This window comes from Filicampus tigris, chromosome 8, assembly GCF_054856515.1.
Source record: "Filicampus tigris isolate MCC_2025a chromosome 8, RoL_Ftig_1.0, whole genome shotgun sequence".
In the NCBI taxonomy this organism is placed as follows: Eukaryota; Metazoa; Chordata; class Actinopteri; order Syngnathiformes; family Syngnathidae; genus Filicampus; species Filicampus tigris.
In genome coordinates, this window is record NC_141224.1 from 10,962,765 (window position 1) to 10,982,034 (window position 19,270).

At 41.6% G+C, this 19,270-nt stretch overlaps 1 protein-coding gene across 3 annotated transcripts; it reads right to left on the reverse strand.

Moving 5' to 3' along the window:
- Positions 1 to 2,556: 2,556 nt before the first annotated feature.
- On the reverse strand, positions 2,557 to 18,571 carry esrp1 (epithelial splicing regulatory protein 1). Of its 3 annotated transcripts, none has more exons than XM_086038657.1 (15): positions 18,220 to 18,571; positions 17,199 to 17,357; positions 16,990 to 17,106; positions 14,357 to 14,465; positions 13,899 to 14,042; positions 12,786 to 12,840; positions 12,580 to 12,687; positions 12,363 to 12,495; positions 12,218 to 12,260; positions 11,260 to 11,579; positions 9,729 to 9,953; positions 8,268 to 8,520; positions 6,910 to 7,090; positions 5,515 to 5,647; positions 2,557 to 4,991 (listed from the first exon to the last, which is right to left on the reverse strand). In XM_086038657.1, the coding sequence occupies exons 1-15, from the start codon at positions 18,349 to 18,351 to the stop codon at positions 4,857 to 4,859; spliced, it is 2,247 nt and encodes a 748-aa protein (XP_085894783.1). In that variant the 5' UTR covers positions 18,352 to 18,571; the 3' UTR covers positions 2,557 to 4,856. The 3 variants fall into 3 exon arrangements, with proteins under 3 accessions (XP_085894783.1, XP_085894784.1, XP_085894782.1); XM_086038658.1 differs by having other exon boundaries at positions 8,280 to 8,520; positions 12,580 to 12,690; XM_086038656.1 differs by having other exon boundaries at positions 12,580 to 12,690; positions 18,220 to 18,570.
- Between the last annotated feature and the right edge of the window lie 699 nt (positions 18,572 to 19,270).

Consider the following 19,270-nt stretch of genomic DNA (forward strand, 5'->3'; position numbering starts at 1 on the left):
GTATTGTAAATATTTAAAAAGATTATAACAAAACAAAAAGCTGTAAAGTATATGAAAGGTTTCGCAAGACAATCCAATAAATAAAAAAAAAAACTATTTGAGAAACTTAACCCCTAAAAAAGATGTTACTGAAATTAATATTTATTAGAATATAAAAGCTGTTATTGATAACAATACTGTGGGGTATTTAGAATTAAAATCCTCATAATACCGATTTGTATTGTTTTATTAGTTTGTTTCATCAATAATACAAAATGAAAATTCAAAGGTAATAAAAGCTGAATTAACTGTTCGTCCTAGTTTCAAATTTTAATGACCGCATTGCAAGTTAATAAGATATTACTGATGATAAACAAATGAGCTATATTGTCAAGTCATATTAATACAGCCCTCCAACGTTTCAATTTCTTTTTAAATCAACTTGTTGTCTCAAAGTGTCCACGAGGAGGAGACAAATTTGCTCTGCTGGCACATGAGTACGCCGTACTCCAGGGTGTCGTCATTTTATGACGCAGTTCGGTTACTACGGCGTCGACGTAACCCGAATGTGTACGTAAATCAGAAACTTCGCAAAATCCCGGATTGCCATCTGATTTTGTCGACGAACAACCATTCACATCTTTGGACAATTTACTTACTTTAAGGAACGTCACATGAATATTTTTGGAACATGCAAATTTTGCACACGAACACGGGAGCCCATTCGCATGAAATAATGGAAGCAGTGAAGCCAAGAGAAATGCTACAAAATGAATAGACTTGGAAACAAATGCACGGAACGAATAAAAATAATGTAAAATAAAGGTTGCATGTAGGTCGGTTGTAATGCCGTCATCATTTTGGCATGTTTTATATTTTCTCACGGCCAAACGTTTACCTATTGTTGTTTGTCTTGCTGTTAAAGCACCCGGATGTATAATTGTGTTTGTGGTCAAGTCATTATGCTGACAGCTGCTTTGGCACAGAATGCAACAACGCCTTCTTCCTCCTCTTCTACTTTCTTCATTAACATCCACATGAAAACATGAATTCTCTTTTTTTAAAAGAATTTTATTGACTCAAAAACAACAAACAACCTAACAATATGACATATGAATTTCAACTTGAAAAATATATCTTATTATATAATATCGGGAAATCAATTCTCAGTTAGATGTGTGATTTCAGTATTAAACAAATCCATCCCAACAAAAAAAAATGAAATTAAATAATAAAAAAAATAATAATTAAAACGCATAGCCCCTCACGTGACGTCTGCCAATCACGGAACCAAACAGAAGGCACGTCATCTCTTTAAAAGAGCATAGGAGCGTTTGTGACGTGTGTGTGTGTGTGTGTGTGTGTGCACACTGAGATGGGAATGCGGTTCAACCTCGCCCTGCATGCGTGCATGCGTGTGTGTGCGTGTGCGTGGCTTACCCGCCCTGTGAGGGAATGCTGCCATTATACAGAAGAATATCAGTGATTTAGCTGCCTCCACCACCTGTCTGTCAGGTATATCAAGCAGTGAGTGACGCAGTAATTGCTGTGCTGTGACGATTAGATAATAAAGTAAAGGAAGGCCTTTCACTATAATGGACTACATTACATTCATATAGGAGGCTCCTTACAGCCTTTCACAAAGACACCTACTGACAAAGAATCAAATGCTCGCTTGTAATGTATTTATAGCATTTGGTTCTTGAACCTTTTACACGATAACCACAGGATTAATAAATGGATGCCACAGTCCCCTCCCCTCCCCCCGTAAGGTGGTAGAAACATGTGATTTCTCTCAACCAATCAGAGAGACGATGAGGGAAAAGTACCTAACTAACTGCTCACCGCATTGATAATAACTCAATTATTCTGATGACAAAGCCTGAAAACATTAGAAAAGCTCTTCCGCTTATCCGGGACGGCGTCGCGGGGGCAGCAACTTTAGCAGGAAAGGCCAGACTTCCCTCTCCCTAGCCACTTCGTCCAGCTCTTTTGGGAATCCCGAGGCGTTCCCAATTGTCTCTCAAATGGAACACCCCCGTGTCTTCGCCCCCGGAACACCTCACCACGGAGATGTTCAGGAGGCACCCTGATCAGATGCCCGAGCCACCTCATCTGGCTTCTCTCAGTGGGGATGTTGTCCCGAGCTTCTCATCTTATCTCTAGGGAAGAGTCCAGGCATACTGCGGAGAAAACGAATTTCAGCCACTTGTATCCGGGATCCTCTATCTATCTTTCCATAAAAAAAAGCGGATGTATACAGATGCTTTTGGAGTCAGCATGAGTGTTTAAAGGGGTTGAGCAGGCAGGGTGGGGTGCGCGTCAATATTAAATTACAACAATGGCAAATCTTCCCTGAGGGGCTGTGACATGCCTTTTGTCTGCTTTCCTTCTTTCTTCCCCCTTTCCTGTTCTCGCAATTCTTGCTCTCTGTGGAAAAAGACACCACTAGAATGTGTGTGTTTGTGTGTGTGTAATCACTGTGGACCATGCGAGGGAGTTCCCACTCTAGGCTTCGGGCCACTGTGTTATCACCCCCCTCTCTTGTACGGTGAATAATGCTAGTAGTCAGAGCGGTGCAAATGTCATAATACGTTTATTTTTCAGCAGGACCTTTTAGTCCTACTACATACACAAAACATCAGTTCACAATGTAAATGTATTCCATCTGCATCTACAGTTTCTGTTTATTCTGAGGCCTTTGGTGGAGAAATGTCGAATAAGATCTTTATTTTCAAGCTTCACTCTGTAAATGAGATCTTGACAAAAGTCCCCTTGGAAAATGTAACCATATGCTAAGATTACAAACAACTGGAGCTCTGCTTTGATCCCCAACAAAAGGCACAACAAAATTGGCAACAAAATCATGTCGGGCACAATCCAAATCAAATGAGCCACTGAGAACAAGAGTGGGCTAACTCAATTTTTGTCATTTTTAAGATAAGTGCAGAAATGAATCGAGAAAAGGCACATCTTTTAGATGCATACTCGTGGTTAAGTTACAAATTTGACATGTAGGGGGCAGTCCATTATTGCAGTCAACACTTTTTCTCAGTTGGGGTGCCAGTGCCTAAGTAAGAGAATTACAAGTTGTGCATTTAACCAAACATGAGCTTCGTCTAAATTGGCTAGCTTAATGCTAACACACAATGCAGAACGAAGCAGACGGGCTAACGAAAGCAGCATCAACGTCGCGTTAATTAGAAACCTTTAAACAACTTGTATCTGAACACGAGTGTCAACCCATGCAGATAGTGCATACAAGATTCTGTTAGTTAATTATGTTATTACTGTTTTTTTTTTTTTTTATAAAGTACAATACTGTAGAGTGCTATTTTTCCTCTTACAAAAATGTCACACAATTTTTTTTTTGTGTGTGTCTTTTTGGTGCACTGGAACGGATTAATTGCATTTCCAATTGGGAAATCCCATCACCCGCCCCCTTGCAAAATGAGCCAAATGGAGCTAGCCCACTCTAGCTCGCAGCGGCTCAAACGTAGGTGAAGCTTGATAGCAACTCACAGTGTCAAAAGTCAGCATTCAAACTGCCATGCCGTTTTAAGCGTTGATTAGCAGTGCATTGGTATCGGCTCCTGTGTAAACATCGGAAGGTTTGACTGCTAACTTCTTCACGCACTAAAGCTTCCAATACAATCAGTGTGTACTGGAGGTGGCTAAAAACATATCACGTGTATTATAGAAACAGCTTAACAATTAAAACATGGACGACAACGAGTGGGAGGGCCACACTGAAAAGAAAAAAAAAAAAACATACTGAAAGAATAAACTAGAGAAGCATTTCATGATATTATTCAGTACATATATTATTTAAATATTCTCATTAGATTGCATCTTTTTTTGGGGGGCTATTTTTGTGTTTAAAATGGAAATTTGATTCTCCTAATATTTCGACCTTTTTAGCAAACTATATTATTATTTCGTTATTATAAAATTAGAACAGCCCCGTAGGAAAAAAGCGAATCATTTTTGAAATATTACGTTACTGGTCTAACTTTTTTTTCTGGCCATATTAATGGCCAAAATAGAAAAAAAAATAAATACAACTACAAATTCCCTGAATATTTGACCTTACTTGTAGGACTTTCTGTGAGGAAAAAAAACGTTTTCTTGCAAATGAAGACCTTTTTTCTTGTAATAACACAACTTCTTTCCTGCTAATATATTTTTTTTATTGAAATTTTTTTGGAAACTATACCTTTTCTCATATTACCACATTAATCATATTACAATATTAGAATAGATTTTTTTCACACAATACTCATGACCTTGCAAACTTTTCAATGTATGACTTTTTGTCACAATATTACGTTGTAAACTTGTAATGACATTTTCCAAAACAGTAACATTTTTGAATGAAAAAAATATATATATTTTCGAGCATTAAGGCTATTTTCTTGACGAGCAGTTTTCCCCTCCTCATTTTACTTTATATGCCATAATTTAATTTTTTTTTAGCAAAATGTATTCATTTTCTATTTTCAGCGTGGCCCAAATGCTGTTTTGTAAAAACACAACACATAGTACTCTCATTCAACACACACACACACACACACACACTCACATGTACTCTCTTCACGGAGAGGCTTGAAACATTGTGCTCTCTTGCTACAAAGTCATTCTTTACTACTTTGGCTAGCAAATATATAATAGTGATTATTCAAATAATGTAACACATAAAAAAAAATCTCTACAAAGCTTTTTTAAAAAGATACACGTTGTGCAATAAAAGACAATTATTTTTTTTTTGGGGTGGTGGGGGGGCTAAAGTCATACATGGTATAAAATATAATAGTGGCTGTTTTTGAAGATATAAATAAGACTACTTTGAAAAAGCTAACAATACATGTGTGTGAGGCTTAGAGCAGGCTCAGGTCCAGGTAGTGTCCGGTCGGCTTGGTCATCAGGGCGGGGAGGGACACGACGGGAGGCTCGCCTCCGCCCGGTTGGCCGATCAGGCTGCTGCTCAGGACGGAGACTGGCTCCACGGCAGTCTGGACATTTTGAGCAACATGGAGGTGGATTATCTCAGATACCAGTACAAGGACGAGTGCAGGTAAATTCGCAAAATCGCAAATAGATTCATTTTTAAAATCGTTCAGCCCTAGTTTCTACTGAATATATTTTTGATTGAAAATTTTGCCTGCTGCTGCTCTGTCATTGAAATTACAAACCATTCCCTCCTTATGAACAAAAATTCCCCCCCGCCACGAGCCTTCAACTAATCCAAAAAACACCCCCACTCTTTAGGTTACACAATGACTGAGTGAATTATGAATTATGAAGCACATTTCTGGGTATCTCAGTTCTAGGTTGACATGAGCTCCGCCGGTACAAGTCGAAGCAAGCAGCGGAGAGCGAGCGAGAGCCACGGAGCGGGGAGAGGAGACGGGATAAACTCGTTTGCGAGCCTCCGGGCTAACGCGGGCGTGTCTGACAACACACGCCCTCGACACAAGGAGAGTCGTATTCTGGCGGCGATGGTGAACACGCGCGCACATCAGTTGCTTCATTTACCTGATAGCCCTGCACTGCGTTAATGAGGTCTTTGCTGCTGTAGGTCAGACCCGGCATGCGCATCAACCCCCCGGGGGAGGAGAGGGCGGAGGGGGAGGGGAAGTAACCGACAGTAGTGGGAGAGCCAGGTGGGCTGTGAGGGAGGGGGGGGGGGGGAAAACAGAAAAAAGTCAAGTAAAGACAGGTTGTTATCTATCCACGAGAAAGTGTATAGCGTTTATTAGCAAACCACTAAACAGTTTTACTGCAATACTGCAAACACAGTTGAGCTTGTTTCTCAATGGCAGAAGGCTCAAAACAAGGCTCACCCCTGTTAAGCAGGTTCTAATACCATAAAGTTGAGTTATTAACCACGACGGTCACACCAGAAAAGTCAGCCGACACTCCTTGCTTTGACAAGGTGGAGTGAGGCCTTAAAGCGGAAGTCAACGCATACATTTTTTTTTTTTTTTTTCTTCCAAGATTACGTTCCCAGCAGGCCCACTAGTTGAAACATTCTGATTAATTTTCCGTTTGTGGATTATAAATTACCAGCTAAATGACCTAATTTTTAGCCATCTCTGGGGGCGGCCATTTTGTCATCTGTCGACCGAAAATGACATCACAACTGCTTACAACGACCAATCACGGCTGACCTGTTTTTTTGAATCTGAGCCGTGATTAGTCGTTGTGACCAGTTGTGATGTCATTTTCAGTCGACAGAAGTGACAAAATGGCCGCCCCCAGAGGTGGCTAAAAATGAGTAGATTAACACTTGCGTTCCACAAACGCAATATTTATCAGAATGCCCTGTTTCAACTAGTGGGCTTGCATAGAACATATTCTTGAAAAAAAATGTTTGCGTCGACTTCCGCTTTAAATAATAATGTTGCTTTATTTTGATTCAACACAAAGGCAAAGTCTGCAAAACTTCAAATATCTAAGAATATCTACCGTTGAGAGGCTGAAATTCCAAGGAGTTGGACCTTTTTAAATCAAACAAGGTCTCTAAATGATTAATGAATCTCAAAAATAATTTAGGTAAAATAATTCTCATTGTCATTCTGATTTTCTAGGAATGGCATAGAAGTGCTCAATTGAAAATGTAAACACTGGCAGATCTTTATGGACACAAAGTGCTGCATATTGACATTTAACTTTTCCCAAATTATTGTGAGAAATCAGTAACATGATCAGTCATTCAAAAATAAGCATCAAAGCTTTTTACATTTATCACTTCCCAAGAAGTAGCTCTTAGTTGCCCCTGGTTTAGATTGACTTTCTGCTACAAAATTGTCACTCCGTCACGCACATCTCCAAGGCACACATTCAGCTGCGGGTAGCCAATTACTTCTAAGCCCTTTACCGTGAAGGCCATCATATGAGGACATATGTATATTAACCATAACTTCTTACCTGGGATAGTAGGCTGTGTAGTTCATATATAGCTGCGCCGAGGATGGGTAGTAGGCATGGCCCGGGGGGAGGGGCCGAGGACCTAGCAACACCTGACCGAGCGGAGGGTAGAGGGCGGCGGCGGCCTCAGTAGGCAGGACAGGTGGGGTGGGGGTGAAGGAGTAGGACGGCGGAGATAAACCTGGAGCGGAGGCAACAGAAACAAAAGCCGTCAATCCAACTGAAGTGCGCCAACACAAAGACGTGATTGTGCCGTTTGTTCGCGCTTTAGGGGAGGCGCTCATGCACGCTTGCAAACAATGACCACATTCACTTCACTGGGCACACAAGTGTTATTAAGTAGACACAATGTGTATCACGTTGTTTGTCGTGTTGTCAAAATGTAGAGCAGTTGGCTTTTTTTTTTTCCTTTATTTCGAGTCTTAATTGGATGAAAAGTGAAGTGGGTGACCGTGGTTTGCAATTGTCAGCCTCCTTGGAATTAACTTTGGCTCTACGTTCCCAAATCAGGCAAAGTCTCAATGATGGAACCTGAACCACACTGGCCAAGTGAGTCGTGGATATTATACATAGATTAATGGCTTCGGTAATTTGGTATTGATCTGAACTCTTTCCCCTCCCGAAATCGGTATTTGGCTTCGGGCGTTATTTATACAGAACGGGAACTCACTATTTGGCATTTATTGCCAGTCATAAAAGTTAAGACTCGTCCCAACGTGACCTCGATTCTGTCTACAGTTTGCCTTGTGTCCTGTTCACCAGTGTGATCATTAACGCATCAATAATCGGCGTTTGGAAAAGTGGGAGTGAAAGGCTTTTCAAACAAAGCTGTCAGGTCTGCTGTGAAGCCCCGCCCACCTTTCCTGAATTAATGAGACAAGCACAATAGGTGTGCCACTCTACTCCACAACCAAGACTAACTGGTAGGACTGGAGCTTTATGATACAAGACCTTTGCCACATTTTACCCCTCCTATTTTTTTTTTTTTTTTATGCAACCCTTATTAAGCACTGACAGATGTCAAAAGTGAAAGGGAGCGTAACAAACATGCGCCCGGTGTGAACCGCAAAGTGAATCCAGCTTAGAACGTATAAGGTCCAAATTGAAAAGAGTAACATTTGGCATGCAGACTAGCGAATTGATCACACTAATTCATGAAGAGGCACCACACACACACACACACACACACAAAGTGATCACACACACGCACGCACGCACAGTTGTGAATCTCCAGGTTGGACCAGTATGTCCAGTCCACGTCTTCTAGATTGGAGAAAAACCCAGCAACTCTGCCCCCACGGCAGGAGCCCACCTACCCCTGCAGGCCCAAAGCACCCCCAGCTCCCAGCAGCACTTACGTCTGGACTTACATGGCGGCGGGCTGAGCCCCGTCCCACTCCTGTTCCGGTTGTGTGTGTGTGTGTGCGTGTGCGAGAGCGAGCCTCCCATCAGCACCAGGCCCATCTCCTCGGCGCTGCAGGGGAACACCTCCACGTAGCGGCTGTTGGGCCCGTGCTGGCAGGACATCACGTGCTTGTGGAGCTGCTGGGAGGCCGAAAGTGCTCGCTCTGCCGTCGTCATCTGGATAAAGCAGTCGCCTGACGGACGACCCTGGAAACAGCCAGACATTAGTAAAAAAAAAAAAAATTCACACTATAAAACCGTTGACTTTCTCTCACGCGGCTTGAACAAAGATTCGTTTGTGGATTTTCCTGATTGCATGACGTCTATTCTGAGCTTCTCTGTAACGCACCCCAAATCGTGAATACCGTTCGTGAATTTTTGGATGAGCTCCATTATGTAGCGTTAACTGTTCGTGTTTTTCAACAAAATCTACACATGTTTTCCGATCAGTATTCAGATCTGTTTCCGGTGTTTGTTTCCTACAGTTTGGTTGGTAGTTTTTGTTTTACAAGTGTTTATACATGTAAAATTTGCAGCCTATGTGTTGAAAAAAAAATCTATAATTTTTTGGGGTAATTTGAGGGTGCCGAATTTATACTTGTGTGCTCAATAGACCAAATGTTACAGTACAGCGAACCAGCGTTTACTGCAGGGGGATACGTTCCAGGCCCGCCCGTAAGAAGTATTTGTAAATGTAATTCAATGTAAATATAATTTTTCATATCATTTCAGTCCACTCCACGCATGAAACACATTTCAACTTATTAAAAAACACCTTTCAAATACATTGCCAATGCTTTTAAACCATTAAAGAGGAAATCAACCCAAACATACTTTTTTTCAACAATATGCTCAGCTTTAGAAAACAGGTGAGCCGTGATTGGTCGTTACCTGAGCCCTGAGCGGATGTGGCGTCATTTTCCGTCGACAAAAGTGACAAAATGGCCGCCCCGAGATGGCTAAAAAGGGGTGGATTAACTCTTATTCCACAAACGCAATAGTGATCAGAAATCAAAAAATATGTTTGGATTGACTTCCCCTTTAAAGGTATATTGAAAATACTGCCATATAGGGTTGGCCTTCAAGAGGCGGGGCCCGACAAGGTAGCATGTGACGGTTTGAGTATCTACGCGTGAGCTGTGGCCTACAACAGCTCCTCTGTGAGTGTCCATATGTCTTTTACTGCTTTCCCAGCGTTCAATGACATCTGCCAAGTGCATCGCGACTGCGAGTTTCCTTTTGCACATGTGAGGGCATCACAGTAAGTATATACATACTGGAACACTGCATTAAATTTAACGAATGCGGCTTATATACCGGACGATGCGTCGAACACACTAAATATTACACTCCTCATTTGGCCGAAACCAATCACGCACATGGAGGGACTCGGTTGTCGCAGTTCCTGCGTGTACCTGCTGATTGAGGACCATATGCACGCCGTGCGGTCGGACGTCGTGGGTGAACTCGCCCAAGAAGGTGAGGATGTCCTCTATGCTCGCAGAGTAGGGCAAGCCCCGCAGCCGCAGGCAGTCCCTCACGATGATGGGAGGGGGCAGGAGAGACACCGCGGGCAACACTGACAGCAAGGGGGCGGGGGCCACGGGGATGAGCGGGGCAGACGAGTAGCGGTTCAACACCTACGACCAAAAACGGGGCATTTATTACACTTGCGTGGATTGGGAGATTTTCATACAATACTGACGGTATCATATGACAGCAACAATCTATTACTCAAATTCACATTTTGTTACTTGATAATGAACATTCATATTCAAAAATGTTGCTGTAAACTGATGTGGAGGGCCCCATGGCTGCCCCTAATTGACACAATTTGCCGCTGTTGACAGATAATACCAGACATTATGATATCAATACGTCTTTACCGCCAAGGTTGTGGCACAAATTCACAAAAGTGAAAAAGAAAAAAAAAAAGGGGGCGCGTATATGCGAGTCCGTACAACTGGCCATTTCCTGGGTCACGGAGGATGATAGCAAGACAGGACATCCATTCCATCATTTTGTCACCTCCATTTTTACTCTAACGGCAAAAAAGAAAATAAAGCCCTCTAATAAGATTGAAGAAAAAAAACACTGTCACAAAAAAAAAAAAAAAAATTATATATGTTGAATTATGCTTAGTGACAAGCATTTGCACCCTGGACATTCTCTAAAACAAGTAAACAAATGAAATTGTCCCCCTCAAAAAAATCATTTTCACAGTATTTACAGGCTAGTTTCTGGTTCATGGGTTATGATGATGTTAGGACTATACTAATGGAACTATACCGTTTGCAGTGGGAACAGTGATTCAAACAACGAAAACTCACTTTTTTTCCCTTTTTTCTCAAATATGAATTTGAATCCAAATGCAATACGTCCATCCATAATAGACTCCCTGCAGCTTTCGAGGGGAATTGGATGTGTAATCTTTTCATAATAACTCACAAGCGGCAGTCCAACGAATACCATTAATACATATTTCACAGAGTATGTATAACATGCAACGTATGCCAGTTTTATGAGATTGTTTGGATATTGTTGTCTAATCAGAAGCTGGCTTGTCGCCAACAGGACCTCAGTATGTTTGCCGTTCTAGAGGCGACCAATAAAAGTGAACTCTTGTCAGAAAGTGTGCATAGAAGCTGTGAGTTTGTCATTCGAGGCAGAGAAGTCCACCAGTTTCCATCTGGCGGGCAATGAAAACGCAAGGCAGAATGAACAGAGGACAAATGAGAACTTTTACACCGTTACTGTAAAGGTAAACACACGGCCCACCTTGCTATTCAAGTCCCCACCCACATGCCCTAAGTTCGTGCTTCGAAAAAATAATTGAGGGGTGAAAAAAAGTCACACTCCTACATGTAGTCGCTGTGCAGTTCACACGGCCCAGTCTGCCCTTTGAGGAAAACTATTCGAAGTAGCATTAAAGTAAATTCAAAATACCTGCTGGACCTCTGCTGCAGTGCTCTTGAATAACTCAATATATCTTCTTCCAAGGATCTCCTTGTGTTTCCTGAGCGCACACTGGGCATGTTCATCGCAGGCGAACAGCACAAAGGCGTCGCCGGTGGGTCGACCGTCCGGGTAGCGCACAAACAAGATGCCGTCCCTCCCTCCGCTGACCGGACAGGCGTCTTTGAGTCCGTCCTCCGGCGAGAAGAAGGCGAGCACCTGCTCGTGCGTGGCCGTGAAAGGAAGACCTCGCATCCTCACTATGATCTGGTCCTCGCGGGACAGGAATACGGCTACTTCGTTGGACGTACCTGCCGCAGAGACACGACACAGGTTTAAAAAAAGGGAAAAAAAAAAAAAAAAAAAAAAAAGCAGTACAGCAGATTCAATCTTAATTGGATGCTATGATTGTGTTTAATCAAAGGAAAAAAACAAGTTCCTTGCATTGTCAGCCTGATTTTGGCAGCATTTCAAAACATTTTCTTAAGGTGATCCCTCAGAATTCTTCAGGCTGAATCTTGTTGAAGCAATTAAGGCGCTGTTGAGTCTAAACTAATTAGCAGGCTAAAGAAGGAGAACACGTCAATTATGGAACATTGCGCTACACCCGTAATGCGCATAGTCGAGGGGCACCGAAATTACGGAGGGCATCCAAATGAGGCAGGTTGGCATTCAATCGTGTGAATGAAATGATACTCCGATCATGAATCGTCGTCACCCAAAGTTGCTGAATGTTTTCGATAGGGAAACGTCCATCAACAACAAAAAACGATTAAATATGATGGTAATTTCCGCACACAGACAATCAATATATGTTTGTGAAATTTCCATCAACAAAAAACACTTATTGGATATTCAAATGACAATGACAGCAGATGTATAAAGTAAATGATTTCTGCATTGAACACAAATCCTCCCATCATATTACGCAAGAGGCTGCTAGCCTCACCTCCCGCTATCTTCAGGAAGTCTTCTCCAGTTGCCTTGTAAACCTGCAACGAAAAGTTGGTCCATTATAGAATTACATCATGAGTGGAAGGTGACGTGGTTGTTTCGCTTCAGGCATGTGGGTCAAGTGGCTGCCGACAGATTACCTCGATGTATCTGTTGCCCATATGATGTTTGTGCCTTTGCAGCGCCAGGTCCCGATGCTCTTCGCTGACAAAACGAACAAGGGCCTCGCCATTCCTCCTCCCCTGAGCGTTAAGGCACAGTGCTGCCCCTCCTCTGCGCGACACCAAGCAATATCTCGTCAGGCATGTTTTCGCATTGTGCTTTAAGGTTTCTTTACATTTATGGCGACGCACTCACTTGGCAATATTTAGTCCGCTGAAGAAGCGGGCAATATCCTGGTCTGACGACTGCCATGGCAACCCTCTGGCTCTGATGACTGTGCTGTCACTCACTTTCTCCATTTTACTGCTGCAAACAAACATTTAAGGTGAAGTGCTTGTGCTTCATGAGTGACCGTAAGGAGACCTAAAAAGGAATCGTAGACTGGATTAAATATTACTTACCACGTACCCGTCTCAAACTTCTCATTAACTCTTTCCGGGTTAGAGAACGTGTGACCTGCAATTAAGAAGTCCCTTTTTAAAATCGTAGTGACAAAAATAAAATCAATTACAGTAGAATTAATTACTTAACGTAGACTCAAGGCTAATCGAAATTGGGTGTAAAGGATCAAATAATCACATTGTGACACTTGCACAATATAAAAAAAAAAAAAAAAAACAGCCTTTAAAATTGAAGATAATGTCACCATTAGAACCGTATTAACCGGGCTCAGGTAACAATCAATCATGGCTCATCTTGAGAAAACAGGTGAGCCGTGATTGGTTGTTACCTGAGACCTGAGCAACTGTGACGTCATTTTCAGTTGACATCAAGTGACAAAATGGCCGCCCCCTGAGATGGCTAAAAACGGGTGGATTTTGCTGCGTAACTCACATTCCACAAAGGCAATTATAATCAAAATGCCGTGTTTAGACTAGTGGGGTCCATACAACATAATATTGCCAAGAATGTTTGGGATTGACTTCCACTTTAATACTTTTGTAAAGCGAGAATATTTATACATTGAATTGCGGATCTCTTCATATTGTGCAAGTGTACCTTTTTTCATGATCAGAGACTGTGTACAAAACAATGTGCTTCATTTAAGAGCAGAAACTAACCATAAGCATCATTTATGTCAATTTATTAGCTTTATTTATTTATATTTTATATATTATTTATATCTATATTTATTAATACATGTATCACAGCCTTTTATTGTTTTTGTTTCTATTTATTGTATTGTTTGTAAAGTGCTTTGTTCCAGCTCTAGCTGTTCTGAAATGCGCTGTATATATAAAATTGTATTGTATTGTATTAAAATTTTCTTCTGGACTAATCAACTGGCACAATCCCTCAGAACTAAATGTGACATTCAAGCTGTTGATATATTCATTTTGCATTAAGTACTCCAACTTGCAAATTAAAAACAAGTCTTTATTTGTGTGACGTGCCTGTCCACCGAAGTGCTTTTACTCTTCGTTTTGCTGGATCTTATTCCATTTTAATCATAAAACGCAGCACTAATCACTGTCACAGAACCGTTCGCCTTACGTTTAACGTGTGGTACTCACATAGTGGCTCAGAAAGCAGGCTAAGTACAATTTTGCCCATCATCTGGACCTGCTGCACTGCTACTTGTGGAGGCAATGTAGCTGAAGGATCCAGTGGACCCAGGGAGCTGCAAATAGCAGGCGCTTCGGTGGGTATGCTTAAAGCTGAACACGACGTCAGTCAAGAAAAGCACTAAAGACAATCTTGTGAGAATGGAAGAAAGTAAAGAAACTGGCGGGGTTAGAAAGAAGAGGCTGTGGTAGTAAACTGTTTCCTGTTCCAGTGGGTGTGTCGCACGCTTGACCTGTTAGTTAAACACACACTTTAACCGAGTGCTCAACAAGGCTCTGGCCATTTGCATTTCAAAACGTGAATTCATGACTCATTTGTAGCACGTGTGCACTCGTTCATAAGCAGTTGACGAGGAACAGCAAAAGTATGCCGGGGTTTTGGCGCATGCCACACATGTAAAGGATACACTCCACCATGGCGTATACATCCAAAGGACTGAGGTCGGAGGGAAAGTGCGTCTTGAACTCTTTGCGAAGGTCAAAGAAGGAGTAGAAACAGTCTGGGATCAGGATGTTCTGGAGGGGGAAAAACATTTGCACATGTTCCTTTTTTATATATTGTTTGCTTAAAGCGGAAGTCAACCCAAACATATTTTTTTCAAGAATATGTTCCCAGAAGTCCCACTGGTTGAAACACGGCATCCTGACTAATTTTGCGTTTGTGGAATATAAGTTAAGCAGCAAAATACACTAATTTTTAGCCACATCCGGGGGCGGCCATTTCGTCTTCTGTCGACTAAAAATGACATCACAACTGCTCACAATGACCAATCACGGCTGAACTCTTTTCTGAATCTGAGCCGTGATTGGTCGTTGTGAGCAGTCGTGATGTCATTTTCAGTCCACAGAAGACAAAATGGCCGCCCCCAGAGATGGCTACAAACGAGTGCATTAACATTTATTTCACAAACGCAATATTTATCAGAATGCCCTGTTTCAGCTAGTGGGCTTGCAAGAACATATTGTTGAGAAAAAAATGTTTGCGTTGACTTCCCTTTTAAGCCATTCTAGTATGTAGGATCCTCTCGGGCTTTTACTACAGAATACTAGATTTTAGTACTCCTCAATGACGGTCATAGAATGACATCAACTAGTCGCTCATAACTTGTGGCTTGAGAGTTCGCGTTCAATTGTCGTCTTTTTCTGAGGGGACAGCTTTTCTAAGTGAGGGAGTACCAATAAATATCTAACGATCAAAGTAGAAAGAGGAATGATTCCTCAGCACATGAAGTCTGTGACTACTTGCAAATAGCGCAAATTTCCATCACGTAGAATCCGTGCTGTGGCGGGCCAAGAACAAGGACGGGTTTCTCCCTCGATGCTCTTGTGCTCTCACGTGTATGTTCTGCATAAATTCGGTCTATGAGCCGTCCATTGTGACGGTTGCGTTTTCTGGTGGGCGGAGTTTCATACCCAAAAGATGGGCATCACGGAACATAAACCATTGCAATTTGCGGTTTTCAAGGATTTTGCTAATAAACGAAGGGAGAGGTTATCAATGTCAAGGAAGTACGACATCTCCATCGTTCGAAGATCTCTCTATATGGGGGAGGAACTAATTGTAGCTCCTTGCTGCAGGGCTGTAGTCAAGTCCACCTTTATCGAGTCCAAGTCAAGTCCGAGTCACAAAGGACTGAGTCCAAGTCCAATTTCAAGTCCAATTGAGATGAAGAGTAAACCTTAAGACAGAAAAATACTATTTTCACGACCACAAAATTTGAGAAATTTCATCACGCTCAACACCACAGTACCCTTTGCTCTATTATCCGTGTGTGCAAATAAACAACAAACAATTATCTCTTTTTGTGGCGTCTCTGCAAAAGTTGACCAAAGTTTGACGTGGTGTCGTTTGTGTCTGAAATTGTCTTCTTACAAAATCTGCAGGTTGCTTCACGTTTGCTTGTTTTTCGAAGATGTGGCTAACGCCAGTTGTAGATGGTTGGTAAAACCAAATTTTATTACCCTGCTGTTGGCTGACTGAAAAAAAAAGACTGTGTGCTTTGGCGCTCGCAGTCAGGTTAACCAATCAAGATGGCTATTTTGATCATCTGAAAAACTTTCTTTCACATTTATTTTGATGGAGGACGTCAATATTCAAGAATAAAAACAAAGTTGGAATAGGTCGGGTCAATAAAAATATTTTGCGAGTCCAATGGCCGAGACAAGTTAGAGTCAAATGCCAAGGAGTCCGAATCAAGCACGAGACAACAAAAAAAACATGTCGAGTCCGGACTTGAGTACGACAACCCGTTTTTGTTGGTATTAAGTGAGTGGAAGTGTCATGGCCTCTTTGGTTTTGTGGTGACATTGAGTCATAAAAGAAGTCAGGGCACTCTGAGATTGTGGAAGAAGAGGCTATTTCCTTGTCTAACAGAAACAACAGGTGTGCTCCTTCATCGTCACACAGGACACCACCCACAACTACAGCGCAAAAAACGGGCGAAAACCGACAAGTAAGCAAAACATATACACAACTACTATTTCTATAGAAAAATGTCTAAACATTACGATTGACACACGAGTACTGCAAACATGTACAAACATGATGCAACGCATGTCGAGAAATGGCGGCTGCCAAAGTGGGGTCACCATGACGGGACACCATCCAGGTTAGGACTGCCACTAGTCAGGTAATATAGATTATTGCACAGCATTCATCCCCCCCCCGAGGTTTTTTTTCCATACAGTACTGCAGAGAAAAAATAGCAATGACGACATCGGTGACTAGTCAACCGAGTCAACATTTAGCGTCAACTTTTAAAAATGTGAAGTCGCGCTACTCGGGCAGCTTTCTGGATTCTTCTAAGATGTGAGAAACTGTTGGCAGTGACACTTTGTGCTAAAATGTGGTATGTGCATGGGTGTGTTGCAGTCATCAAGTCAACTTAAGTACTTTTCAGATGAGCAACTTCAACCAGGAACACCGCGCCGACGCAACAATGCTTTGTGCGTACACCCTGCAAAAAGCTCAGTGCAGAAAGGAGTGAGCCAGTGAACATCCGCCCTGGCTGTGGGGCGTTCACCTACCCAGCCTGCTCACCTTGCTGGCGGCCTCGGGGTGAATCACTTGACGGATATGGAGCTGCCCGTCGGTACATAAACACACTGACGTGCCTGCACCTGCGCTGTTCACCTCGTTTGTCAGCTGAAGATGGAACTGCAGAGCGTTTTGAAAAAGAAATGAAGTCCGGCATGTAAAACAACACGGGTTGACATTGCGCTATGGACTGTCACTGTAGTAAATATTACCGTATTTAAAGCAGTTTCAAGGCTCTTTGCTGTAAAGACACAATCAGCCCCGGATACATTTTCGTCTTCCACGAGCTCCTCCACCACATCCTCTTCCTTTTTTTCATCCGGCAGGTCTGACACTTCAGGTTTAATCAGCAGCTCGTTCACCTTGCCCAACTTCACAAAAACAAAACCATTGGAAGAAAACCATGCCAGACATGAAACAAAGGAATACAACATTTCGAAGAGCGGATGCAAAAATGATGCAATTTTAAGTTTAACCAAATGACTGTCATCTCATACTTAAGTTCAGTGAGAGATGACACACAATTGTGTGAATACTTCATTTAGTATATACAGTCATAGAAGTCATCACTGCAAAAAAAATAAATACATTAAAAAAAAAAAAAAAAAGGTTACGCGAAGTCAAAATTTCAAGCTAACAAACCAATACAATTTTAAGTTTGGCAATTTATGTAATTTAACATATATTATAAAGGGAAGAAATTCAGACTTGACTAAAGTGGTTGGTCGCTGTTAAGTAGTCGATGTTAAGTAGTGATGTCTGTATAAATAGTCTTGCAAGTCTTGGAATCCACGATGGTTGAATTGTATAAACTCATTAATAAGTCTGTATAATCATTAGTTTAAACATTTTTCAACGTCATATTAGAGTCATCACTTTAGGAAAACATGTCAGATCTGAGGGTAAGGACAGTTGTTGTCAACTTAAATTACCGTTAATTGAATACTGTATTTAATAATCAGATTTAAAATGGAAAAATGAATACATACGCTTAGGTGGTTTTAGCAATTAAATTACTATTATGAACACTACTATTATCACATAAGAGCAATACAAACGCATTGAAAACTTGGCATCAGGTGTTCAAGCCTTACAACTAATATATGGTTGTTGGACGACTATTTAGTTAAAAACGAAGCCATTAGAACCCGGTTGAAAGGTTACTCCGTTTACAATCATGCACCTTGTTTAGAAAAATACCTTGTAAGTGTAATATAAGTCTTCAGTGTTTACCTTTTTGTTGTTGACATCCACCTGCTGCCACACCAGCCTCGCTAGCTCCTTTTCGTCCGAGCCCAGCAGCTCCCCGCTGGCGCCAGATGTGGCGGCGCACAGCACCACCAGGTAGTCTACCTGCGCCGTCATTCGAGGACCGTCGAAAGTAAATAAATACTTCAATACTCCACACTTAGGTCAAGGGGGAACGAGCACCTTTGACACCTGGGCGCGAAAGGTGAGTTCCGTGGATCCTCCGGATTCGATCGGCGTGGTTCAGTTTGGTGTTTTTTTTTTATGTGAACCTCCCGAAGCCACCACCATCGCGGAGCAATGGCCGAACGTCGTTTTTGTAGTGAAGCGGCTACCTGTGGGGGTCACGTGACTTACCTACCTGCCACCTCCCTCCCTCCCTCCTCCAGTGACGTGGCAGGCGACGACACAAACAGGACAGATTGGCTATTTCATTCATTGATGGTAAAAAACAAACTAACAAACACGTTCACCTTTTAATGATAAAATAGTAATTCATGATCATTTTAAAAACATAATTAATTCAATTACGGTATAATTCATCTGCCAAGTATTTAATAAAAATGTGTTTTTTTTATAGTCCTAATATTTTTTTTAAATAATAAATCAATAATCTATGCTCCTTTTACAGTCATCTATATCATAAGCAATTGTGGCTACTTAACCACCATGTGTAAATGAATAGATTAAAAAAAATGACCAAATGTTAAAAAAAAAAAGGCTAAATAAATGCAACAAATATTAGAGGACTCTCGATTATGTAAATACAGTAGGATACTGCTGTGGGGCAGTTAAAAAAATGGGGTGGACCTTATGTGGCCCGCGTGCCATCCTTTGCGTACACCTGCTCTTCAGTACATTTTAGTAGTGTCTGCTAAATTTGTAAATTTGAGCGTTACATTATAAATGGTAGGCTATGTATGATTAATATAAAAAGAAAATGCCACTGTTTTTGTGGTGTTATTTTCAACTTTTAGTTTGTTATGTCAAGTTGCAGTGGAAGAAGTTCAAGAAAAACATTGATTTTTACTTATGT

Bases quoted from the DNA above. Each gene is read 5' to 3' on its own strand.
- esrp1 (XM_086038656.1), bottom strand. From the start codon at position 18,351: ATGACGGCGCAGGTAGACTACCTGGTGGTGCTGTGCGCCGCCACATCT. The intron at 12,841-13,898 runs GTGAGTACCACA...TCTTAATTGCAG, and splicing joins CCTGCTTTCTGAGCCACTAT to GTCACACGTTCTCTAACCCG. The intron at 7,091-8,267 runs GTAAGTGCTGCT...CCTCCGCTCCAG, and splicing joins GCCGCCATGTAAGTCCAGAC to GTTTATCTCCGCCGTCCTAC.